General features: G+C 41.9%; 3 protein-coding genes and 1 long non-coding RNA gene across 8 annotated transcripts in view; 2 read left to right on the top strand and 2 right to left on the bottom strand.

Annotated features, from left to right (window-relative positions):
- Positions 1–4292, top strand: part of fam222ba (family with sequence similarity 222 member Ba) — a 29208-nt gene extending 24916 nt beyond the window's left edge. For all 4 annotated transcript variants that reach the window (XM_053442252.1, XM_053442253.1, XM_053442254.1 and 1 more), the window contains exon 3: positions 569–4292. In XM_053442252.1, coding sequence (XP_053298227.1) covers positions 569–2304 — 1736 coding nt within the window. In that variant the 3' untranslated portion in view covers positions 2305–4292. The remainder of the gene's footprint in view (positions 1–568) is intronic.
- On the bottom strand, positions 3902–15905 carry trpv1 (transient receptor potential cation channel, subfamily V, member 1). 2 transcript variants are annotated; one of them, XM_053442250.1, is made up of 16 exons: positions 15746–15905; positions 13791–13997; positions 13465–13622; positions 13215–13367; positions 12963–13100; positions 11416–11714; positions 11087–11263; positions 10842–10997; positions 10378–10473; positions 10219–10289; positions 8378–8543; positions 8221–8287; positions 7668–8005; positions 7453–7574; positions 5329–5450; positions 3902–5222 (listed from the first exon to the last, which is right to left on the bottom strand). In XM_053442250.1, the coding sequence occupies exons 2-16, from the start codon at positions 13973–13975 to the stop codon at positions 5128–5130; spliced, it is 2343 nt and encodes a 780-aa protein (XP_053298225.1). In that variant the 5' UTR covers positions 13976–13997; positions 15746–15905; the 3' UTR covers positions 3902–5127. The 2 variants fall into 2 exon arrangements, with proteins under 2 accessions (XP_053298225.1, XP_053298226.1); XM_053442251.1 differs by lacking the exon at positions 15746–15905 and adding an exon at positions 15268–15718.
- LOC128457526 (uncharacterized) lies at positions 8021–8543 on the top strand. Its single transcript, XR_008341932.1, has 2 exons — positions 8021–8110; positions 8204–8543. It is a non-coding gene; the product is annotated as an uncharacterized LOC128457526 (long non-coding RNA).
- A 246-nt stretch (positions 15906–16151) lies between the features above and the next one.
- On the bottom strand, positions 16152–25257 carry shpk (sedoheptulokinase). The gene is made up of 7 exons (XM_053442248.1): positions 25068–25257; positions 24813–24954; positions 22216–22390; positions 21969–22121; positions 21610–21785; positions 21006–21206; positions 16152–19251 (listed from the first exon to the last, which is right to left on the bottom strand). Exons 1-7 carry the CDS (start codon positions 25251–25253, stop codon positions 18857–18859), a joined length of 1428 nt encoding a protein of 475 aa, XP_053298223.1. The 5' UTR covers positions 25254–25257; the 3' UTR covers positions 16152–18856.
- Between the last annotated feature and the right edge of the window lie 817 nt (positions 25258–26074).

Raw genomic sequence — 26074 nt, 5'->3', positions numbered from 1 at the left:
GTTCCCGCAGATGAGAGACGCTGCTGCTGTGTCTGATTACTTGTCTGCTGTCATGGAGCTCTGCTCTCCACGTCTATCTCTTTCTTTTCTTCTCCCCAAAGCAGCCACAGGGGACTATCAGTGCCTCACTCACTCTTTGTTTATTTTGTGAGTCAGTAGCAAGCAGCACAGCACCCCCTACACCGATCTACTTATTGTTTGCCCGGATGCTGCGTCAATTAAGCCCACTAAGAGCTCCTGACCTCAGAGTCACAGACACTAACACAAAATTAGATTTTTGGAGGTGTTGGTCTTAGAAGTTCAGTGGAGAATGGGAGGGGGAATCTCTCTCCCTCATGAGATGAGTGCTGTTAGGGTTTTTTAGAGAAAAGCAATGAGGTATGGAATATCAGAGTGCTTTCCAAGTCAAGTTCCCCTCAGCTGCTCAGATTACAACTGATGTGCTCTTTTGTGCCATATCCACTGGATTGTTCTCTCTTTCTCTCATTGTGCCTTTCTCTCCATTCTCTTCATCTCTCTTAATTTCTGACTCTTCTTGCTTTTTGACCTGTCCTGTCCTCCTCCACAGGGGACACCACACAAAGGATGAGATCCACTCCGTTTCCAACCCCTGCAGAATTGGATGCATATGCTAAGAAGGTTGCCAACCACCCCCTCACCATCAAAATATTCCCTAACAGCGTCAAGGTCCCCCAGCGAAACCACGTGCGGCGCACAGTGAACGGGCTGGATACGTCAGGCCAGCGCTACAGCCCTTACCCTTCGTCTCAGGTCATTGCAAAAACAGGCCTCCTTGCAATCATCAAGGGGCCTACAGTCAAAGGCGTCCTAAAAGATTTTGACGGCAGCCGGGCACGCTTACACCCTGAAGTCATCATGAACCATCCCACTGGTCCCTACCAAGTGGCTTCGACCAGCACTTTAAATCACCACCCACCTCTGCCGAACCTTCACCTGACTCAGCATAACTTAACCCTTCAACAACAGGACCCACCTCAGGCTTTACAGATGCCCCTTCCTCAGCACCAGGGTCACACCCAGAGCCTCAGACACCCTCCCCATATGGCCCAGCACCCTCAGGGCCCACCTAGACTTCAGACTATGTCTCAGCATCCAGCTCTTGGCCATCCACAGGGGCCCCCTACTGTCATGCTTCAGCAGCAGCACCTTCAGCAGCAGCAGCAGCAGCAGCAGCAGCAGCCGGCACTTTGTCTACAGGGGGGCAGAAAGCCACCAGATGGCGATGCACCTCCTAATGTTACAGTCTCTACCTCAACCATTCCACTCTCAATGGCTACCGGGCTGCACCCGGGCCGCCAGGCCGACTTGAGCACCATTGTGCATCAGATCAACCAGTTCTGCCAAGCTCGAGCCCAAGGTGCAGGAGCAACCTCCATGTGTGAGGGCCAGATCGCCAACCCCAGCCCTATTAGTCGGAACCTGCTTATCAGCGCCTGCTCCAGGGTCTCGATGCACAGCCACCCTGGCACCCCTGGCTTCCCCCCACCCAACTGCATTATTTGCCCTCAAGAGAAAGCCACGGTCCCAATAGGAGCTCATCTTCCACCTGGCATGACTGCTATGAACCACTTGCCTTCCAGCCACTCTGATCTCAAGCAGCAGCACCAACTGCAGCATCATCTGCATCAACAACAGAATCAGCAGCAACAACAGATACAACATAACACACAGCAGCAGAAGATGCTCTCTTGGAATCCGCACCAGATGGCTCATGTACCCCACATTCAAAATGGTGGGACCCACATCTGCAAGCAGCCTTCCAGGGACCCCACCTTCCATTTTAAGGGCATGGGCTACCCCGCAGAGATATGTGGGGGTCAGCCTTACACACTGAAGCCTCCTGTAGAGAGGCCCACCCCCTCTCCCCCAGTCAATAACAACTGCATGCCTGGTCCCATGGCTCACTACACTAATGGTCATTACTTCCAGTCTCACATTTGGAACAGCAGCATCCTTCCCACACCCAACAGTGACAGCTCCGGGTCTCAGGACATAGCCATGCCATTCCATGGTGCAGGCCCAGGGGGTTGCACCACACTAGACTGTGGGCCCCCTGGGGCTACCCATTACAGGCTAGGAGCGAGCTCCTCCTCCATCTCTTCCTCCGCCCAGACTACTCTGATACAAACAGCAGATTACTTGGGTGGGGACTTCCAGACGCCCTATTTCTGTGATCAGAATCTAGGGTTGATGGGCAAGATGCACAGGCCTTCTCTGAGCCGGGTAGGTCCAGAGGTTGGGGATGGCAGAACCGCTCTCATCCAGCACCCAGGGTACAGATAAGCTATGGCCTTGTCTACACAACAGTTATCAAACCCCTTTGTTTAGTCTTAAGAAAGGAAACACAAGAAGAAAATTTAGTTGATAACTTAAGCAAATTACCGCTTATGTTAAAGAGGTTAAATTAATATATTTAATGAAGAACAGTATTTTTTTGTTCTTTTGTTCTTTTTTTTTTTAAATAAATCTTGCAAGTGATCAATTGCTACATTTATTTTTGTTGATGAGTGCATTTATCGAGCACTTTAGGGAACTTTTTCATGTACGTGTGTGTACATGTCTGTACTGTGTGTGTGTCATTCCCTTCTTCCTCCTCTTCTATCACACTTGCCTATTTGTGTGCCTGGATCTACAGATCCTGTGTTATTTCAACTTAAGATCTACCGATAATATTTTCTTATGCATGAAGAAAAGAAGAAGAAAAACAAATAGATGGCCCATTAAAAAACTCTAATGTTTTTACAGGGTCTTGTCAGGATTATTTTGTTTTAGACAAGTGACTAATTCTAATTTTGGTGTCAATGCTCAAATTTCGTAGTAGCTTGATTGAACACAATCATTAGAGAGTAATGATCTTGTTTCAATGCAAAGCGATCAGACACTGGAGATAGTAGTACAGCTTGCGTTATGCACACGTACACAGTGGTTTTATTCTTTTTAAATATAACTATTTATTTGTATAATGGGACTATTCAACATTGATTCCTTTCTATTGGTTAAGGCTACATGTAATCAAGTTGCATGTACATAGTTGTGATCCAGCAGGGAGCAAATATGTTAAATAGGTGATGCTCTGTTCTGCTTACAATGCTGCAATGAATTCAGGTGTTTTAAAAAAAAAAAAGAAGACTTGTTAATGCCAGGAAGGTTTGGCAACAACATTGTGAAGTACGCTCATACCTTCAAACGGCCAAAGTCAGGTTCACAAAGACACACTGTTATGAAGATGCCATTTTATTTTGTTTCCTTTTCAGATCATTTTTTGTAACCATGACAAATGTAATACTTGAATGTTGAGATTATTGAAGGGGATCGGTTAGTTTTGAGGACAGAACTCTGGACTATAGGAAGTGATGGTGTTATCAAATGTCCCATAGAATCGAACTACCAGTCGAGCCAGAGTTTTGATCCAGACAGCAGGAACTTAAGTGGATTAAGTTATGTGCAGTTGCTACTGATTTTGATGTGAAGTCTGTCTGGAAAGACCAAATTGATCACTTGCAAGATCACTTGGAGGTAAACAAAACTGACCTTTTGAGTTTAAAGTGAAACAGCAAATGCATTGTTTATTTTATTGTACACTGGCTTACCTACTAGACTACTGTAACTTAAAAAATGTAATGATTGTGTGTGGATGTTGCCTGCTGATGTGGGTAGACTTCAGGGTGTGTATGTGTGTAGGAGAGAGATTGAGAGAGAGTGGTTGTGTGTGTGTATAGAAACACAATGATGCCCATGTTTTATTCACCTAACTCCCTAACAGCCCTTAAAAAGCCTTAAGTGTTTGGTCCTTGGACTTTCCTTTGCAAATGAGCATGGTTTTGACGAAAACCCCAAACAATAAGGTGAAGGAAGACAGTAAGGATACACAGAAATAGCATTTCTTTTCTTCCTGATCTTTTTATTTTGATGTTTTGTTGAATAGACAGACAATTCCTTAGAAATTCTTTATTACGGAAAGCGATAAAAGGAGTAATATTTTGTAATTATATATTTTAGCAATGTGTAGTTACAGGGCTGTAACTTTTTTTTTTTTTTCAAGTTTCAAAGCTTCAGTTTGCAGTTGTGACTATTTATAATACTTGATTTGCTTGTTATTTAAATTAAATTTTTCTCCTTTGTTTCTTGTACTATTGCTGTGAAAAGGAAGAAGGTCCACAAGCCTTTTTTTTTGTCATTCTGTACTAGAGATAAGAGGCGAGTGCGTGAGAGTTGTGCTACTCTTTTTGTAATATTGTAATAATAAAATAAAGTTCTAATTTATGCTTTGATATGAGTCTGAGCCCTCAATTTGGATTATCTGGAACATTCTTATTCATGTTGGAACTAACAACAGATGATTTAACTGCATGTTTTCTATTGCTCTTTTCATTCTGCAGCTTAGTAACTTTTAACTATTACAAGTGCAGGTAGGTCAGTTATTCACACACTTGTCTAACATGAGGCTGAATGGTCCAAAGGGTCGATCTTCACCAACAGCTGGTGCTATAGGCAGTCATAGCTGCACCTATTGCTGTGCTTTCACGCTATTTATCCGAGCCCGGCTCTGCCAAATAGAAACAGGAAGAGGAGTAGACAGAGCAAGCTGTGAAATCTGCAGGACTTTGTGGCTGCAGTAGATTTAGCTTGTCTGGCTGTGATGAAAATGGGACCCGTATAAAGGGCACACAGCAGGAGGGCAGGATCAGCACCTTCGTGCTCCATCTTGCCCCTTGAGGGATTTTGAGCCGTGCCTTTGGATGTGGTTTTTTTTTTGCAGACAGAGGACATGCATCCTGTTTAGGTGGAGCCATAGGCGGCATCTACAAATGGATTAAATAGTTGATGGGTTTTAAATGCATGGTTTCTTTGATATATAAGCAGCACTTGTTACAGCATTCAGCATTGATAAATTCTCTTTTTAACAGTCAATTAGATGAAAGTCAACAAACTCTCTCATCACTGTCCCTGTCTGAGAATTTGCCTCAAAGATTCCATTTAAAGTCAAGCTGACAGTGGAGTATCAGTCATTTAGGAAGGTAGAGCTGAGAGTGAATACTGTCTTTGGGCTTGAATGCCTCGTTGCTCAGGTCAGTCAGGCTGAGTGAAGCCCTGAGCTGTGTCTTTTCAGACCGGTTGGCTGCTAAGAGGACTCATCTCTGTGGACTGATGTGTCTGCAATCGCCTACTGCCATCCCTGAATAAGCCTCTCCAGCTCCTCCCTGTGGAAAAAGGAGGACACGTCACCAGGGGCGGATCACTTTCCTGCCACAGAGGATTACTAGATTAGAAAAAGGCCTTTTTTCTAATCTAGAACCGTGTCTGCACCTCTGTTTGGTCTGTGCAGCGGAGTGTCTGGTGTGGGCTGGTGTAAACGATCCCAGCAGCCGGGATCCTCATTGATTTTGCCCAGGTTGATGTTCCATTTGTTCCAGTTGACTTCCTCCACTCTGAGACGACAAGAAGAGACACATGCTCCAATTACTGTCCGCTGTGTGACACATCAATCAGCCGTCAGAGAAGGCAAATTAGTGAAGAACAGTATGCTGCACTTAAATCGATCCCGCTCACACAGCCTCATCATTTGTTAAATCGTAAAGCACAAGCCTTTGCTTTCACATTTACCTGCTGTCTTTTATTCCTCTGTTATAAATCAGAGGGGTAACTTGTAAAAAAGATTACATTTTGAAACATAGGAGACAATGTCTAAAACGCCATATAGCAGCCAAACTTTTAGATCATGTGATGAAATTACTATGTCAACACGTCTCACTGTCATGCAACACACCAGGACCAAAAATTATGGACACACATGAAGATGTTGTGTCTCATCCAGCAAAACTAGACCCAAAATATGAGTACTACTGAGTGGTGCCTCTACTACTCTCTGAATCTGGCCTGTTGCTTTCTTACCGAGCATGTACAATGAATGCACACTGCAGATTACACATGATGGTTTCACTTCAGCACCCAGCCCCCAAAAACCAACCAGTACATGCTGAAAAAAATGTCTTCCCCCTCGTTTACTGTGCAATCAGACTAAATTAGTAGGATCGTGCTAAATGTATAGCTTTATATCAACTGAAGTAATGAAGATATCAGAGATTTCCAGTCTCTACCAGACAGGACGTCAATATTGTGTGTGACGAGTCTGCAGCTGTGTTCGACTGCACTTAGGCACAGTGGTGCTTTGAGCTAAATGCTTCTCTCCTCACACCGACATGCCCACAATGACAACGCTAACTTGCTGATATTTAGCAGGTGGGATTTTTCCTCCATTTTGCATGTTAGCGCGGACACATTTGCAAACTAGCAGCAACCAGAAGCAGGAGCAGCTGGGGCCGATGAGCTTTGCATGTATTTGCATTTTAAACCAACGTATTGGAAAATAAATCGTTTGGCTTAATGATGGGGCTAGATGAACTGGGGATCACCAAAAGGGGATTCTGTTCTAAATTCAACAGAAATTGGTTCACTAGTCGTTGAGACATCAAAATCCCAAAGGTAAACATCATGGTGGTGTTAAAGGAGACTCCTGGCCTCATCGAGCTGCTGATTAGACAAATAAACATTCCCGTCCTTAGAGCCACATCCTTAACATGGTCACAGTGCAGTTTACATGTGCTGGAGTTTTTGTTACCTCCACCAACGATGTTTGTTTGTTAGCAGGATTAGGCCAAATCTGGACTGATTACCACGACACATGGTGGAAGGATGTGGTATGGGTCAGGAAAGAACACAGAAAACCTTTGTGTGGATCAGGGGGCGGATCAAGGAACTTTTTTCACACTCTTTAAAATCATGAAAGGGCGTCAACATATTCGTATATTTCTCAGTAAGTAATTCATGGATATTGAATTAAAATAAAATCACATTACGGAACTGATACTTAAGTGTGTGTAATTTGATGCAAATCCAAATAAAAATCTGAATCTAGTGCATTTAAATGCGCTTTCATAAGGAGACTGTTCGGAGATATGAACAAAGAGTTTAATTCTTTTTTTAACCATCCAACCTGATATAATTGATATGACTAACATTTTGAACATTCTATCTATATTCTAGGATCCAGTGCCATGGGGAACATTCTCAGTCGATAATTTAATCTTTTTGCATTCATCTCCCTTTTTGAGGATTTTCCTCTTTCTCCTTTTCTATTCCTCCAATTAATTACTGAGTGAAGACGTCAGTGTCTCTGCTCCTCCAACTTCTCATGTCTCACACAACTTTTGTTACACAATTCTAGTGACATTCTAATCTTCATGTGTTTAATATTCCTCTTTCTATGTTATTCATTTACTCATGCATATAAATCAAACTAAAAAATTTACACAAACTCCCTACAGCTGTTGGACTTTCTATCTGGGGTCTTATTGTGATCTACTCACTGTCTGAAACATTATTGAACATTTTGGTAACTGACTGTCTGAGCTGAGCAAAGCAGAATCTAACCTGAAACACCGGCGACGATCATCTCCAAGAGCCGTGCCCAGTTTCTTCTCCACCCCGCAGCGAAACCTTCTCCTCACGAAACCAGGCAGCCTTTTCTCCATGTCCAGGATGGTGATGGACCTCTGAAACCAAATTCACAGCACCTCATTTAAACCACAGCCGCCTAGATGAAGTCACTCGGACGACCAGTGGAAACCTCTGGATGCTTCACTCACCTGCAACTTCCAGATGCTGCTGCTCTGCATTTGGATCCTCTCTACGGTGCGGTTCATGAGGGCGATGAGCATGTTGAACAGCAGGATGTAGGTGAGAATGATGTAGGAGATGAGGAGCATGTAGAAGACCTCCGTGTTTTGGGAGTCCTGCATGAACTCCATGTCGCCCATGCCGATGGTGAACTTGAAGAGCTGCAGCGTGGTGTAGGTGATGTTGGAGTAGCTGGGTTTCAGGCACTCCTCATCAGCATCGAGGGGACCAATGAAACGCCCCTTACCAATTATTACAGTTTCGGTTTTGTTTTTTACAGAAGGGTCTATGAGCAGGGAGACCACGGCTGAGACAGGAAACAGGAAGAGGAAGAAGTTAAAAATGTTATCTCAATGTGCTTATGATTTATTTTGAAAATGTAGGAGAGTGCTAGTTTTCAAATCAATTTAAGGTAAGTACAACTATGATGATATTCATTTGTGCATTCTATTTGCAAGTCAGAAAGTATTGTGAGGGGGTATTGAATGTCTCTTGTCATTCATAGAGGAAAACGTCAAATACCTGCAGAAAATCCAAAGAGGAAGACGACATAGACAAAAAGAAATCGCAGGATGTCACTGAGGATCATCTAGAAAAAGAGTGGAAACAAGAGGCATCAGGGATGAGAGTGGTCACTGAGGGGTTCACTGGGACACAGCTCAGGCCGTGTGCACTGTACCTTCTGTATCATGACACTGTAGATGCCCATGTGTCTGTCTCCCCTGGAATAGTAGAGCAGGTTCACCCAGCTCAGGGCGAGACACAGCACCATGAAGCCCAGGTATGCCTGCTGCCCGCACACGTACAGCCCGGCCGAGGTTATGAAGAGGAAGCCCTGCAAGAAACTGCCAAACAGTAGAGTGGTCACAACTTTGATTTTAAATGAGAACTCAGTGCAGCAGTCCCCTTATGAAACCACATTTAAATTCATTAGATCTGGAGTTTTAAATAAGAGTCTCTTAAACCAGTCAGATTTTTTTTTGTCATCAAGAGTAATGGATTCTTCTCTGAGAAATCAAGGGAAATTATGAAAAACTCTCTCTCACAATGTTATAAAAAGGCAAATGATTCCTGGAACTTCCCCTTTGATTTGAATCTGCACCAAAATGTGATGTGTTCAAGTCATGTTCCAGTCATGTGGCCCCTCATAAATGTTGAGTGGGCTAAAAATGTGTACATGTCAGCTAAATGACATGTAATGTAAATCCTCCATGTTTTGTGGTAATCTATCTATTAGTTTTTGCACAATCCTTCTAATTATCAAACAAACAATCAAATTTACTCCTAGGTGTATAGTATACAAATCTATATGATCAGACATAAAACAGTGAGTTGGTATGTTTTTATTTGTAAAACACCATATATAAGACATACTTTAAAAGATCATATGAGGCTGTTTATATGTCAGTGGTCTGTCACTGTTTCATTTATCCCCTGTGTTATTCACTGTTTGTGTTTTATAGTGAGTTGTTCTTTTAGTAGTAGTATTTAAAATTGAACAGTGATTGTAAACTAATCAAAGACGTTTAATGTCAAACTGAAGCCAGTTTTATAAAAAGGGATGTAGACCGATAAAATAATCAAACAAGTATCAAATGCACAAAACATTTTACAGATGAATCCAACACTTACGATAGGTGTTATTATTAATAGATTTAAACCATTAATAATGGCTCCCTTCCATTAAGCTGCTTCTGCTTCAGGGTTCTTGCATTGTTCATGTCGGCTCCTGTTCACACTGTCATGATTTACACTTAAATAGGACTGGACTTGTTGTTGATGTTATCGCCTGTGACTTTCCAATAATGACAATTCAAACATGTCTGACTGATCTGTAACGTCAGATGACGACTGTAAGTGAGATCTCCTGTATGTAGTCAAGGCATTTACTTGTCAGTGATTGAAGGGATGATATCAATACACTACTGTGACAGTATGTACAGGAAACAAGTACTGTGGCATTTCCATTGGCCGCAGAGTAACAAGCAGGTGACTTTAACTGTGTGAGTCGATGAACTGCATTGTTTTCTTCAGATTATTTCATTTCTATTATAAATAGAAATGTTGGTGACCAAATAAGCCACATTCAACCCGTTTCTGACTTGATGTGTGAAACAGTTGTTGGAACCCTTCTTATACGAACTATGTGTATATCTGTGTTATTACACTAGTTAATGCCTGAAAACATTGATCCAAAAACCCACCTCTCTGTGACCTTAGAAAAGGTCAACCCCCTATTGACTATTTTCAAATGTGTAATATTCACTCCCACTAGATGGTGCACTAGCACAACAAGCGCTTCACTGGCCAGGTTCCCCTCCCTTCCAGTTCCTGTGAAACTCGGTGAAAATGGCCCCTAATCCCACATCGAAGAACAACAACTTACTAAAGTACTGGAGGGAAAATAAAAAACATCTTGCAAACATGATATTTGTTGGCTGCTATGTTTGTGATAAAATCTCTTATAACCGTCTGAGAATCGTTATAGACAGACAGACAGAGAAATACATTTTTACTTACAAAAGAATCTCATAATATCCATCTATCATCAACGTCTGCAGCTTTGGTCGCTTCCTGCACATGTCAATTATCTGGGGATTTAGGAAAAAGGGCAAGAGTCACATGACTGCAATACATTCCCAACAAGATGGTGATACAATTTAGAGTAAGAGCACATACCCCTCCTAAAAAGAAATAGATGTTCGCCAGTAGTAACAGCAGCTGGCCTGAAACGTACAGGTAACCGTTCAAGTTGTGTTCCAGGTGAAACGGAAGCTGTGGAGCAGAGGTCAGACGTCAGCATCATCAGCACAGGTCTGTCTCAGATGGATCATAGACTGTATTTAAAGATGGACGACATTGCTGGCTCCATGGAAATGAAGCCAAAGCACCATGATTGCCACCTGACGGCTGGTTGAATACATCTGGCCCCCTCAATGGTAGTAAATGGGACATGAACTAGACAAAAAAGTTGTTTCTGAAAGATGGCTTCATCCCTCGATCGCTACTGTGCATACTCTTGCTCCATAAGCGCAAGATGGCGGCACTGGTATCATGGATATTTTAGCTTAATTTCAGGATAGCGGAAGGAAGTGCGGATGCGTTATCCATCTTTATATTCAATCTAGTTCTCTGAACCTCACCTTTAACTCTTTCTTATTGTAACCCACAAGAGTGAATATGATCAGGTACAGAAGGTAGAACAGAAAGTTGACGAAAAACAGGGGACCGGCAAACTTCTTCCACTTCTCATCCAGCATTCGGTTCAGAGGTTCCGTCTCAAGCATCTTGTGACGGTTCTGCAAGGAAACAGGAGGAGAAAGATGTTTGAGAACGGGATGACAGCAGCAGCAGCAGCCCTGACTGGGCTCTTGATGCCAGAACTCACAGGAATGTCGCTGCCGCGGATTAGTATCTCCAAGACTGAGGCTTCCTCGCACGAATCCAACGTGGCCAGGTCATACAGGGAGCAGTTGACCGGCCCGTAAACCCATTCGGTGAATTTACGGGACAAATGTTTGGTGTGGCTCTCTTGGAATTCCCGTTTCAGGATGTGGGCAAAAAGCTGCAGGCAAATGAAAGGAAAGCCAGAAGGTTCACTGTCTGTTGTCCCGGCAGTTAAACACTCAATCTAAAACTGTAGACTTGTCTGGAGCACACTACTAGGCAGCAGGACTATGGACACCTCTTAAATGATCTAGCCACATCTCTACTGACCCCTATCTTTCCAGTCTTGGCCGCCATTTTGAGAGGCGTTAGCCCCTGGTGGTTCTCGATGTCTTCCAGCTTCAGCTTCGGATGCAGTCGGGCAGTGGTCTTGAGGATGCTGTCGTATATGTTGGTGATGAAGTCTGTGTTCTCAATGGAGTTGTCCGCAATCACCACCAGAGCATGCAGTACTGTGTTACCCTGAGAATCTGCCAGCTTTGCGTTCGCCTGCTCGTACTCGTTCTCCATCAGGAAGTCCACCACGTCAGCCTGGTTGGTGCAAGCGGCCAGAGACAGAGGCAGCTCACCTGAGGATGACGCAGAGAGGGACTTCAGTCTGTGGCTGGTCTTTATTTAGCCTGTGTTTGTGTCATTTATTAAAACACTTCATGTTAGAAGGTTTGACATTCAATTCATCACTTTGCAAGCATGACCTTTGCTTGCAGAGCTTTGAGACTAGCACATCTTTTCTCATTCAAATTAGTTATCAGAATGAAAGATATAGTTTTATGACTACTGACCTGTTAAAAACTGCTGGACATTATTTAGCCAGAAGTTTATCGAAGAAATACTGTATTGTATATCCCCTACCAAGGTCTTATTCCGAGAACCAAGTTTACCGGTTATCTCTAATGGACAGTGGTTGATGGAAATTAACCTTCAGAGTTTGTTCTATAAACTTTTACTTTACATCAGTGTTCCAGATTAAACCAGACTTCTTAAAACACTCCTTAAGATCTATTAGTGTAACTTTAACTCTGGAAATTCACTCTTATTTTATTATTATAATTTTATCCGTAAAATGGGAAAGACGTTCAGCAAAGAGCCGGGTCAGAACCGAACCGGCAGCCGCTAATGAGGATCATTGGTTTCACACCAGGTTCAGTTTACTTGTTCCAAGAGCAACTCGGCCTAAGAAAACAGATGTTTGTCTACTATAACCCTAATGTGGTCATCAGAGTTATTTCAATATGTGCTTGAAGGTCCATTTTGTAGGATTTAGTGGGATCTAGTGGTGAGGATATAGATGGCAACTGACTGCATAAGTATGCCCTGATCACTCTCTTTCCAATCGAGTACCCTTCCAGTAATGTAGAAACTCTTCAGAGTCTTTGGTTTGTTCACTCCGAGCTGTTGTAGAAACAACATGATGGGCTCTGCGGTGTACCAGCTCCTGATTAAGATATGAAAAGCTCATTTTGATCTAATGACAACACAATGATTTTGAGTTTCCGGTGATTTATCTCTTATGAAAACACAATTAATAATAATAATAATGAATATTTTGTTGCAGTTAATGTCAAAGATTTCTAGGACACAGTGGTCTTTCAAAATTAGTTACATACTCCAGTGACTTGAGCTTATACCCTTCGTTAGCATTAATTAAGAAAGTCACAGTTATTATTTATAACATGAAAAGAAAAAAAAGTTACTGAATTTTGTACATTGATATCCTCAATGGTTGAAGTGCAGCAGAGAAACAACCCAGCTAAGACAGCAACAAAGACTGTCAAATGCTGAGTTGTGCTTCCCGCTCTGTAGCAGCGTAAACTCACCGAAGTAAAAGTAGGGGCTGTCATGTGGCCGGAAGAATTTTCCACAGGCTTTGGCGTGGACATCTGCTCCTTTACTGACCAGTAGTTTCACATAGGAAATACTCCTCCTCTCGATGGCTATATGGAGAGCTGTCTGACCTGTCAGAGTCAAACATCATCGTGTTTACATGGGAATGACTGAGAGAGTGGGGTCCCTTAAAAAAAAGGATTGTGTGAAATTCAAGCTCTTAGATTCCCAGATAAAAAGTCTACCTTTGTAATAGCTGCTGGTGTAGGCTGCATTCACAAACTCTTTAATGTCGCCCAGCCTCTCGGAAATCTCAATTAATAATTCCACAGTCTCGTTCTTGCCATCGCGGAGGTGCAGGAGAGCCTTCATGAGGGGGGTTTTGCCATACGACTGATCTGCAGGTGCAACATAACACTCAGGGAGTAAATACACACACATACAGACGGGTCAACAGCTTCCAGTGTGGTGCACTCGGGTTCCTGACACACTCACAGAGGGAGTCGGACAGTTTCTTCATGTTTTGGTACAGGTACTGGTGCAGGCCGTCCAGCTTTCTGACGTCCCGGCTGGCCACTGCTTCAAACAGCCTTTCAATGTCAAATGTTTGACTCTCTCTCTTCCGGTTGTCCGGCTCTATACCTCGAATCGCTCTACAATGCAAAATATCACACAGAAAATTGGGTTAGAGACATACATGAGTCAAAAGGGCAAGCCGCTCCACATGAATCAACTCTGTGGGGCTTGATGACACACTGAAGCTGAGATGTGGTGATTTACAAACAGGTAGGATCATATTATCAAGGCATGGAGAACCTCACTTGTCAAAGTTGAGATTGAATCTGAGTTTCGGCTTTGTCTCCTCCATTTCTTCCTGGTAGTCAGTGTCCATTGGTGCCTTTGGGGCCTCCTTGCCATTCCTATTTGCTGCTGTATGCCGCGATTTCTCCTCCTCCGTCCTGTCGTCTGTTTCCAGGGAGAAGCCAAACATCTCTGACTTCTTCATCTCTACCTCCCTCTGCAGTGGTCTATGTGGAGACATGGCACAAGTGGACATGGCTTTTGAATAGTGCACAAGACCTTTTCTGTAGGCGTGTTATGAGCCACCCAAAGATTATAAAGATCGAACAGAATATTGAATACAATATCTTACTACTCTCCTCCAGTATCTGAGATTTCTCAAATCAAAAAGGCTGATTGTATATTAGAAAGAGTGCATACTCCCGACAAGGTGCAACAGTTCCTTTAAATTGAATCAAGGTGCACCAGATTGCGCACACTTAGATAGATATCACTCCCTTAAACATGCCTGACTGTTTACACCAAGAGTGGTTCCCTGGGAAATCCGAGAAAACTAACAAACACACAGACAAACAAATCAACAAACAAACGGACAGAGGTGTAAACATACCCTCCCTGACGAAAGTAAAAGTGCAGGACAACATGTTTAGTGTTCGTGCTTTCCACATCAGTTACAACGTGTCTGTATCAGCTGAGTCTGAATGTGTTTACCACACCTCACGGGCAGACAAACATGTGATAGCTCAACCCCACTGACTAACAAAGGAGTGTATTTATAAGATTTCCATGACAGCAGTGCACACAAGACGATTTCGCAGCTAATTCTGTGCGGAACAATCCAATCCAGCTTTCAGACGATCATATTGGTCCAAAGTGTTGATTTAGAAGATGACATGTTAAGGAAAATGGAAACACATCTCCTGCGGTTTCTTGTTCCCCTTTTTATCAAGAAAATGGGGAATCAGTGACTCTGGAAACTGCATGATCATCACAAGACTGGCAGACACAAAGAATGCAGGAACAGAGAAGTCCATCTTACACTGAAACTCAAATATATTCTGGACATCCCATCTGAATGACATGAAACACGATTTGAGAAATGTTTTTTGTGTTTTTTTGGAAATTTGTGTTTTCAGAAACAGCACACGAATCATTTATTTCCTTCTGCTTTTTTAATATTGTTTATTATATTATTTTTTTTTTGATTTGATTTGCATGGGTTTTCAGCAGATTACTCCAGATAGTCTGATTATTAATAAGTATTATTTCTTACAATAATATTAAAAAATAATAATGTGAAGAGAGACAGTCTGTTTCCTCTGATTTTCTGTATCTTTATCAAAGCTAAGCCACAATCAAAGCTGTGCAGAGTATGATCTTAAATGTCTCAGACACATTAGGTTTTATTCATGTAAGGATGCTGCAGATACTCCCCTGGACCTGACTCAATCTAATCAAAAAACAATCAAACAAGGACATAACACATCGGTGACTCACCAGAAATAATTCTTCTTCTCCCTCTTCTTGATCAGAAATCTGATCCATCAGTCGAAAACCAAAACAAGCGTACAAAGAGCAGCAGAGATCTGGGCGTGTGAATCCTATGGTCCTGTATGTCCTGAGATTCCAGCTCAGTGGAACAGAGACAAGGAAGCAGGAGGAAGCTAGAGGCAGATTGAGTGACCCGCCCTGGAGAATATCTGAGCACTTAAGTGAAGCCTTGTGTAAAAAGGGATGCTGTTATTGATCTCACCCAGCTCGTCAGCAACTATGATGTGTTATATTGTATACATTACAATAATGTGTTTCAATGATGAGATCTTCGCGAGCTGAGCAGCTTTCTGCAATGTTTTCATTGTTATATTTCGAGTACTCCACTGTCACATTTAGATGGAAAGAAATTCCCATGAAAGAAAAGATTTTAAAAGATTGTTATGTGTCTCTGAAAATAAAAAAATATTCAAGAGAAACTTACCCTTTTTGTCTCGGTTTTTCTTCCACTTGTCCTTAATGTTGCTGAAGCTATTCCTGTGTCACATAAGCCTCTCATTAGTTTCACAGCAACGGCAGTGTGTGTTCCCAGTGCAGCTGTGGTCCTGTGACTGAGTGTGTGGTTGTAGAGCTTCTGCATACAAGTTCTGGTTTCTTTCGTAGGGTTACTTCCTTTTTTATTTTTATTTTTTATTTTTACAGTAACACAGGTCACCAAGACAGTGAGCTGGTTTTATCTGTGTTAATGTACTACGTCATTCAGTGTGTCTGTTTGAACTTTTGAAATCTGTGCACAAGAAAAGAATGATGGTCGATATGTCTACGATAATCTGGACGAGTTAATTAACACTATAGTTCAAAAAGTAAAGGTAATGCAATACGAGACAAAATTATTAGTAATACTGTTTTATTTGTATAATCACATCACTTCAGCCGTGAGCAGCACTGACAGAAGCATATTTCCATATCAACTGTAGTTGATTCAACAAAATCCTACCTGAGTAGTAAACAAACAAACAAACAAACAACCTTAATAACAGTGATGTCATGTGTGTTTTCCACACAGGAAAAATGTTTATATAAATTAATTATTATAAGATCAAATATGAACATGGCTGCTGGAAATATATCGTGTGAAAGGACAGTTTGCCATTATCTGCATCGAGCCTCATCTGAAGCAAAATGTGGCACTGAAGAATATTAATTTCAACCTACAACATTGACCACATTATGAGCAGAAGAAATTCAAACTGAAATCATATATTAAGACGTAGAATTAAGAGAAGGAGAAGAAAGTGCAGTGATCATCTATTTAAATAGCATCTTAAGGATTTAAAAAAAAAATCCTTTATACCAAAGTTTGTCCTAAAATTGGGGAATTAAGCAAATAAGATTAAATGAAAATATAATCACAGAATGAACTGAGCAGGGATAATGATACAACTGATACTTGGCAGCTCTTGAGCAAAGCACTTCCAACCTGCAGCAACACCAGCTGAGTGACTCACAAGCATCAGTGGGTCGTTCTGTGATGTGACTGGTTTTCCAGAGACATGACCCCAATTCACCTTTAACCATTCACCAATGGCGGCCAATGTTGCACGGCTCACAGGTTAACTTCATCGTGATCAGATCAAAACATGTCAACTTGCCAGACTACTGTCCAATCAGATCACTGGGTATATTTAGGCATCATCACTGAATCCTGACTGAGAGAGTTTTCAAACAAGTGTCAAGTGTTTAAGAGCGATAGAGATGTTTTAATGGCTCAATAGAAGCACTTAAATAATTAAACCAAAGGAATGTGTGTCCACTCTGGTAATAATATTTTACTTGAAACATTCAAAATAGTAGCTGACCACGATGCAGTGAAATAATATCAATTGTCCAAAGGGTTTTTAGGCTCTTATTCATGTACTACAGCTCAGAATAGCACAAGGCAACTTTTGAATATTAAATTGTTTAAATCTTAAAAAAGTACACTTTGTTTTTTTGTTAGAAAAAAGATGACCACACACTGATAATTTGTCCAGTTACTTACATATGCACACTTTGTTTATATACACCTTGATATTTGCAAGATTTCCCATCTCCCTTCCTTTTTATGCAGGCACTCTGAATAATTCCCCTCTGCTTTTCATCAGAATCTTTAATTTTTCAACATATGATTCATAAAAATGCATCATTAGAAAACAGTATAAATGTCATTACAGATCATGCTCCTATAATCGCTCCAGTGAATATGTTGACAATACCAAAAGTTTTAAAAGACACTTTATAGCCTTATCCTTTAACTATCTGGATAGTATTCCTACTTTTCTATAGTGCTTTAGTTACATTCTAGTTTCTAGTGCTGCATTACTGAAGATAATTCAATAAAAAGTCTTGTCCATCTCATATGTAATGTTTGTGTCATGGTTTTAAAGTTTTTCCGACTGACCGGCCTGTAATAATGATGTCAGCCTGGAAGGTATCTCATTACTGCTTTCTCGTACAGACCCGTGTACACAAAGGCACAGTCTGCATCGATCGATAGATGAAATCTCTTCAGCGACCTCAGATAGTCGGGGTGACCTTAAAGATGAGAGGGTCAAGAACCTGACACAGAAACCACGAAATGGAAGGATGGGGGAGGGGGGAGGGGGAGGAAGACTGTCATACCTGAGGAAGACACGTTTCCCTTATTGTTGGATGCTGAAATGATTCATGGCCTTTGTATAATGTCTTTTAGCAGCACACTTGGAAAAAGCATAAACACGTTGCTCTATACTCTTGAAACATCTGCGTTGGTGCAGAGACCTAAGACTGTAAAGCTGCGTGGTAGTAAGATGAGGGGTGCAGAAGCCCCTTAGTGGGCTTCAGGTTATTTACCATATCAGTAGGAACTTTCATTCTCATGTAAGCTGTTGCGAGAGGGAAGAATCGCAAACAGATTTTTGACCACATATACATGAAGTGAGATGTGCGTTGTGGTATTGGTGAAACTTGGTGAGTGGATGAATGGAGATATATATCTCACTGATCTGGATTCCTGTGTGTAACATGTTGAAGACCTAACAGTGAAAAACAAAGCAGAAGTTTGACCTAAGTCTTTCACAGCATATTGTGTTGATGCAATGTATTTGCCCTCACAAGCTTCCCATCAGTCGCGAAATCAACCATTCAGTGGATTTATTTGAAGCATCACATGTTTGATGCCATAGTGATCTTGGCTGGGGGGAAAAAACACTATCAAACACAAGTGCGACCCAGAGATGGTCAATGTATTGCTCTTCAGGGACAGTGAATTTAAATGTGGCTGCACTCAGCTGCTAGTTGTGGCTAAAATGTGAAACATGTCATAGATTCTGTCCTTTGGTCCGAAAGGTTTCACAACCTCACAGCACATCATGAGTCACACAAGGTTTTTTTATTCCTATCCTGGCAAATATGCTGTAGCTTTTTATAGATCACAGATTACAATATGTTGGTGCATTTCAGTTTGCTTGATTCTTCCTTCCTTCAAAGTGGTACCATATGATACCGAACTCAGGTGTGCAAAATCATCAGTTAATCATGTAAACATACATGGGAGGTTTCCCCTGGGGATTCTCATTTAGAGTCGGTCACAGCGGACCATGGCCACACCGACAGCAGAGTCTGCGTTCTGTCTGTACACCACCGGCTGATTAAACGCCTTCTCCACTTCCTGCCTCAGCACCTCGTTGCGAGTGAGCGCGCTCCCGCTACCCACAATCCTGCTGACCCCTGCCTGCTGCAGACGCTCGACTGGCATCATGGAGGTGAGGTTGTCCAGTACTCCTCGACACAGCGCCCTGGTCACGTGGCCAAGGGAGAGGTTATCGGCGGAGATGTTGATGACCTGACCGAGGCAGAGGGGGCTGTGTCTCTCACCCAGGATAGTGGGGCTCACCCTCAGATCGCTGCTCTCCTGGTTCAGGGCGCAGCCGATCAGCTTCTCGTATAAACATGAATCAGTCAGCTCAGCATCTGGGGGGGAGAGAGGGAGCAGTTTGACATTTGGATGAAACACATTTAAAGGGAATAATCTATTGTGATCTGTCATTTGAGTAAATAAGTAATAAGTGTATTTAATTCAGCACATTTTTAAAGTGATTCAGAAGAATAAGGAATGAGTTATTAAACAATAAAAGAAACAAAGCATTTGATCAGATAGGAAAACAAACAGCAAAACTAGACAAAGGCCCTTTGATGTGAGTAGGCAAATGTCCCAGTGGGAGCCTTCAGATGTTAGGAACGTTTTTAGTTAGTCGCCAGTGACGATTTGCTGTACACAATTGCACGTGATCCCCAGGCAGAATTAATAAGTTATGTCATGCCTCTGCCTGCTGTGCCACCTCATATAGTAGAATTGTTTTGGCCCAGATTTGGCCCACACTACCATTCGGCCACATACCACATGGAAAGATAGCAATTAGCCGGTGTGCTCAGTTCTGGGCAACAAGTTAGCAATAAGCCGAAGGTGTCCCGAATTAGTTTTATATTAACCGTTCACCACTTTAGGTTCATGTCCACACCACACCTAGCCTACAGCAACAACATATTTTTTAGGATATTTTGGCCCATTTACTGTATCAGTCAGACAACGCACGTTGAAATGCTTATTGCAACAGTAGAACATGTTAGTGTTTGGCGTCTAGTCACCGAATTATTCACTCCCCCCGATATGATTACATAGATATGTGATGACCAAATACTTGTCACCCTCGGTCGGCACCTACAGGTGGATGCTGGGATGGTGGAGGGGCTGAAGCAACTGTCGGCAATACCGAGGCAGGTGCGCGGCAAGGGAGTAAATTTGGGTAACTTTTTCTGCTTAAATAGACGGCCTAATAAGGAGGGTGTGTATTATCGATGGTTGTGGAGAGTGAGGTATGTCATGGGGTGTATGTCACATGATTGGAGCAGAGTGGCTCGAGTTGCCTGCCTTAACTAGCTCGCAAACACCATTATATATTCGGCCACTTAACGCTCACATCCACTTCCTCCGGACCACAAGAAGGCCAGAAGAGCCGCATCATTGCCTTAAGTGGCCCACTTCCATATGCTATCTGGGAACCTACATCTGAACGGTAGAGACATTTCTGTGCTATTATGAGCACGTCTAATCTATGAATCTCCTGCTGCGATGTTAATGTGTGAAAGCTAAACTCCAGAGAAAGTCAGGACCCAATTCTGCTGTGCTCATTCTCAAAACAGCTAAAGTTAGCCTTGTAATACACTGGCAACCGGTCCAGGCTTTACCCCTCTTTAGAAGTGATGCTATTTGAAATTATGATGAGAACCTCCGTCTTATCTTTAAGTAACTGTATTATGATTAATTAAACTACTCAGACACTAACTCTCCATCTGTGTTCAGAACATTGAACAACCTTCGCTTATTTTTCTCTGGATTCAGGATGAATAAACTGGGATTGTATTATGAAACAGGTTGTGCAGGAGATTACCGAAAATCCACTCTATCCTCAAACCAACACTGCCCCTCACTGGTGATGATCTGAAAGTGAAAATTCTTTCTCCAATCATAGTTTCTAAATGCAGCTGCGGTGTGAAATGGGCCACCCAGTTGAGGTAGGTTATTATGGTTTTCACAAGACTCAGGGGTTCATCTTCTAAAAAGTCCTGGAACGAGCGGGTTACTGCAGCAGGACAATTTAAGGCTATGGCAACTTCATCAGTGAGTGTACAGTCTATCTCACGAAGTGCTGAATAAAAACACATACTGAGCTCTTTCATCCAGGCGCTGAGCATCTCCACAAAAGACGCCAGGACATTCCCTCCGTTCAGCGATGCCGCCACTGCCAGGTACGAGGAGTCAAAGTAGGGGAAGTAGGAGATGGAGGAGGCGGGCTGAGGAGAATCAGGAGGACTGAAGTCAGCGGGCATGGCGAAGGTCAGCTGTGCTGAGGTGCTTATGTTAAGAACTGGGAAATTTAGGAGAAAGATACAGTATATGAGAGCATGAGATGTAAGAATAACAGCAACAAACGAGACACGCAAAAGGCGATTGTGGGAAAACACTTAACCCATAATGCATCAGTCTTCTGTGTGTGCTAAAACATGTGATCAATTTTTTTAGTTGCTATAAAAGTGAAACTATTCTCCTATTTCCATCACCACATTAATAGATGGTTGGAAGATGTTTATTGCAAAAACATGAGAGAATAAAATCAATTGAAGAAGTAGTGTATTAGTAGAAGAGATCTAATGGTGGCAGTCATTTTGGATTCCTTTATTCAAACTGAATAAAGCATGAGCATATGATGCTTTCAGTGCATTAAGTGTACTCCCAGCCCGAGACCTCCATGACTGGACTTCGTGTTTCACCTGCGTCTGTAAGTGCACTCATGCAGGAGTAGACAGAGCACTGGAAGTCTCCCAGCGCGGCCCCCACTGGTGTACCAGCAGGAACACCATGCCAGTCAGAATGAGTCAGTCCCGCCATGACACCAGATGGCACACACTGAGGAAGCAGGTTCAGAGGGAAGCCGGCACCCTTTAGACTAGAGCATGCACAATACACACGGAGGGACTTGTTATGCAGGGGACACACAACAACAGTGACACTGAGCTTCTGAGGATGAACACCTGTCATGCATTTAGTGCTTCAACTTGTGGATCTTAGTAAGAAGACACTCTGCCAGCTTTAAGTGTTATTAACACAGGAAGTTGAGCACTTTTCATACATGTCTACATTCCACTGGTTGGAAGAAGTGTTGAAGAATCCCCAGCTGGCTGCGTTCTGAGGCGTCATCACACACCCGTCCAGACCACACAGCATGGACACCACGTAGTCCTGGATGGTTCCTGCAGCTGTGAAGTCCTCGAGGAACTCAGGCCTGGAGGGAAACCACCCCTTTTTACATTTTACTGCTTTCATATCACAAAACTGAGTGGCTTTACATGGAGTGTTTTTTAAAGGTGTTTCCTGACCTGTGTTTCATGTACCAGAAGATGGTTGCACAGCCAAACCCTGTGGCCACGCTGAGATGTGAGTCTGGTTTAGGGAGAGAGGACAGGAAGCTGCTGCTGCAGCGTCCGTCCTGCCAGGTGATCAGCTGACTGGTGTCTCTGGCTGTAAAGGAGTCTCTGTTGGACCAATCACAACCTGAGAGACATGAAGAAAAACCCAGCAGATGTTAACTTTAGATTTTGACCACACAAAAAAGCAAGTGTTTAACTTTATTGTTATGGATTAAGTTTGTTTTTCATACAAAAATATCCCAGTAGCATTAGATTCCTATAATTGTTAAAAAAAAACTACATGCACATCTAGTTTTAGATGCAACTAGCAGAGGTTGGCATAGTTATGAAAGTTTTATTAAAATTAGGATAATTAGATTCTCTAACTGTCCATTTCCTCAGTGCATTAAAAAAGTCATCAGCATTACAGACTGAGATATCACTGTAATTCAACAGTATGGAAACACAGCTCTCCTGCTGACATGTTTGTTCCAAATCTGCTCGACTATTACTAGTAAATGTTCTTCTAATGCTGTCTGGTTAAACATAATGGGAAATGTTGTGTCATCAAACTCTGACCTATCTTTAGAGTCTCTCTCTTCAGACTGTAAACACAGTTCAGATCAGAATCAGACCTGACTTTACTTAACTTTATACAAAAAGATAACACATTCAATGTTCACTGATCTGTGATAATAGTTACACAAAACACATTTTTCTGAACAACTAATTCAAAATCCGTTGCAATTCAAGTGGTGATCATTTAGATGAAACATGCATGTGAAATCATCCCTAGGATTATTTTATGTAAAATTTCTCTCAATAGATCCCTTTCACCTAAATCGTACACACTGGACCTTTATTCACAATTAATGTTGACCGTTTGTTTGTTTTTTATTTAGCGGCATCACGCAAACGGATTACCATGACAGTTGGTGGAAGGATGTGTAATGTGTAAGGAAAGAACACATTTTAATTCATTAAATAATTTGTGGATCTTGATGAAAAGAATCTGACGTATTTAGGGAGCTGGTATCTATGATTGTGTGCAATTTTGTGCAGACCCAAATAAAAACCTGGATTCTAGTGAATTTGAATGTGAATTCATGAGGAGACCTTGGAAAGGGGTCTGTGCTCTATCGAGTGCCCATCTAGTTATGTATTTGAATTATAGTATAGCAAACAGAGTGTCTGTGAAGAACTTCCCTGAAAAGAAATGTATCTGCTGCTGACGGACTCCTGCGGTGAGCAGCATGAATAAAAACTGAATTGGAAGAAGGACAATTATTGCCTGACTTCTCCCTTAAAACGTGTTTTTTGTTGCTGTCCATAAACTTCTGCTACTTGCAGTAACCTGCAAAATGCCGTTATCATCAAATCAACCTGGAATGAAATATTCAAGCCAATGAAATTTCGGTGGCCCTGAGAGCTGTTTTCTCTTCCTGGAATTTTCTCTTCACTAAACATGTGCCTACTCAGGCCTGGGCAACAACATGTAGATATGTTGGGAAATATTGTCTGTTAGCAGTCCCCACCCACTATCCCAAGACCAGTTTGACAGGTGAATATTAACACTTAACTCACACCTCATAATATTTACTGATGATACAAACTGAAGGAAAAGTTGAGGCACTGTGAATGCATACATAAGTTAAATAAGTTAAGTTAAGTTGGTTTCTTTCTTTTAATTAGAAAAATATTAATAGCTGAAAGACGCTAACATTTTCATATAGTCTAAGGGCCTGAAAACAAAACTAAGCCCATAGGATCATGAATCAGCACAGAATTCAAAACTATGTTAATAAATCCTTTGTTTTGAGCCCTCACACATGAGTGTGATATGGGGCCTTTATCATGGATGGCCTGACAGGGCGCATTAGATTTAAGTAAGTAAAAAGTACAGATTGTGTACATGCAGGGGCCACATCTGAAACTACTCTGACGTGGGCACTGAGTTGCTCTGGACAGAGGCCGCTCATTTATTATAAGTGAATATGTCATTACTATTACCTCCTTCAAGGAAGTTATGTTTTCATCTGCGTTTATTTGTCTCTCTGTTAGTTGGGGATCCCGCAAAACCTACACAATGGATAATGGTCACTTTCGTTAACATTGTGAGAAAATGTTTTTCAACTATTTTGTTGGTTTCACAGATAATAGTTAATGGATCTTGATAAAAAAAATTGATAGGCAAATTTAGGTCTAATAAATACAATGATATGTATGAGATGTCTGCATTTTAGTGCAAATACAAATAAAATCAGGACCTATTGGATTTGAATGTGGTCTGCTATCAACTGCTTTAAATGACCCTACCTGAATATGTTGCTATGACCTAAATTAATATCAGTTTACACTATCTACATTTCAAAGTCCAGTAGCAAGCCGATCCCCTGACCCTGAAGGTATTTATTCTGTTTTTTCTGTTAGGTTATCTAATGAATTCAGTGACGATCAGTGTCTAAGCACCTCAAACTTCTCCAAGGACGTTGCTACACAAGTGACCACACATTGTTTTGAAACTCCACCGTGTGCATCCACACATACAGGCAGGTCAGTGCTCTCACCGCTCTTTGCCTTCCAGAATAAGACGCCGTGCATCTGTCCGGACAGACCAATGCTGCACACATGCTGCAGTTTGTCTCTGGGCAGGAGCCCGATGCACCGATTCACAGCGTCTACGATCCGACATGTGTCCTGCTCCTTAGCCTGCAGGTTGACAGAGAAAACACAGCCGGGCTACACGCACACTCACGCACTGGGCAGAGTTCATTTTTCCGAGCTGCAGGGTAGAGAGTAGTTTGGTACTTGAACGCACTCACCTTGCTCCCGCTGCTGTCAGTGATATCAGACGTGGTGGGGACAGTATGAGTCGCAGCCACTGCTCTGGAGTCGGTCTCCAGTAAAACCGCTTTCACCGAGGTGGTCCCCACGTCCACACCCAGGATATAGGCCGACATGCCGCTGACTGAGTGTGTGTGTGTGTGTGTGTGCGTGTGTTTCATCATCAGGAGGAAGACAACAATGATGCGTTTATGTCGAACAAGGAAATCGGATTGCTAAACGTGTCCCCTTGAACATTGGTATCCACGTTACTCAGCATTTATTCCTATATTCCACAATGTACAGCTTACTGAGATATATATGTATTTACATATATACATAGAATATTGTGAAATTGTATGTGTTTAAGAACACATACTTAAAATTGTTTAAGATAATAATTTATGATTAAAGAAATGAAAAACACATGCTGACTTTAAAGAATGCCTTGCAACACGCCTAAACCATATCTAATTCCTTTTTGTCACAGTGTACATTTCAGCTTACCGATCAACAGCCCACAACATATATCATAGGTATGTACTGGCTCACTGCCATGACCTACCTAAGTGGAATTGGGTCATTACTAGTTTCATTTGTTACACCTCACTTCGAGACAACACAAAATATGGACATTTAATTAAAAGGACTGATGTGATGGTCACATAAAATGCTGTTACACATGTTACAGCAAATAAGTGTATTGGCAACACACTTGTCCATTTTTCTTAACTATTCATGAACAGCGTTATTTTATTTAAAGTAATGTGGATATAAACACTGAAAATAGGCCTTTGTGCCTTTTGACAACTTATTTATAATAGTCACCGGAATTATCTTTGATTGCAAAAAAACAGTTTATCTTTCATTTGAATCGAGGTGTTGGAAAACATTATTATAATTTGTATTGTTTGTATGGTAAAGATGTGAAAATAATTTACCACAGGCAACGTATTGTCTCAAGGGCATGACACGTTCACTCAGACTAATTAAGGGGCAGGTCGCT

The sequence above is a fragment of the Pleuronectes platessa genome, chromosome 15, assembly GCF_947347685.1.
Source record: "Pleuronectes platessa chromosome 15, fPlePla1.1, whole genome shotgun sequence".
In the NCBI taxonomy this organism is placed as follows: domain Eukaryota; kingdom Metazoa; phylum Chordata; class Actinopteri; order Pleuronectiformes; family Pleuronectidae; genus Pleuronectes; species Pleuronectes platessa.
This window is presented reverse-complemented; position numbering and strand designations above follow the sequence as displayed.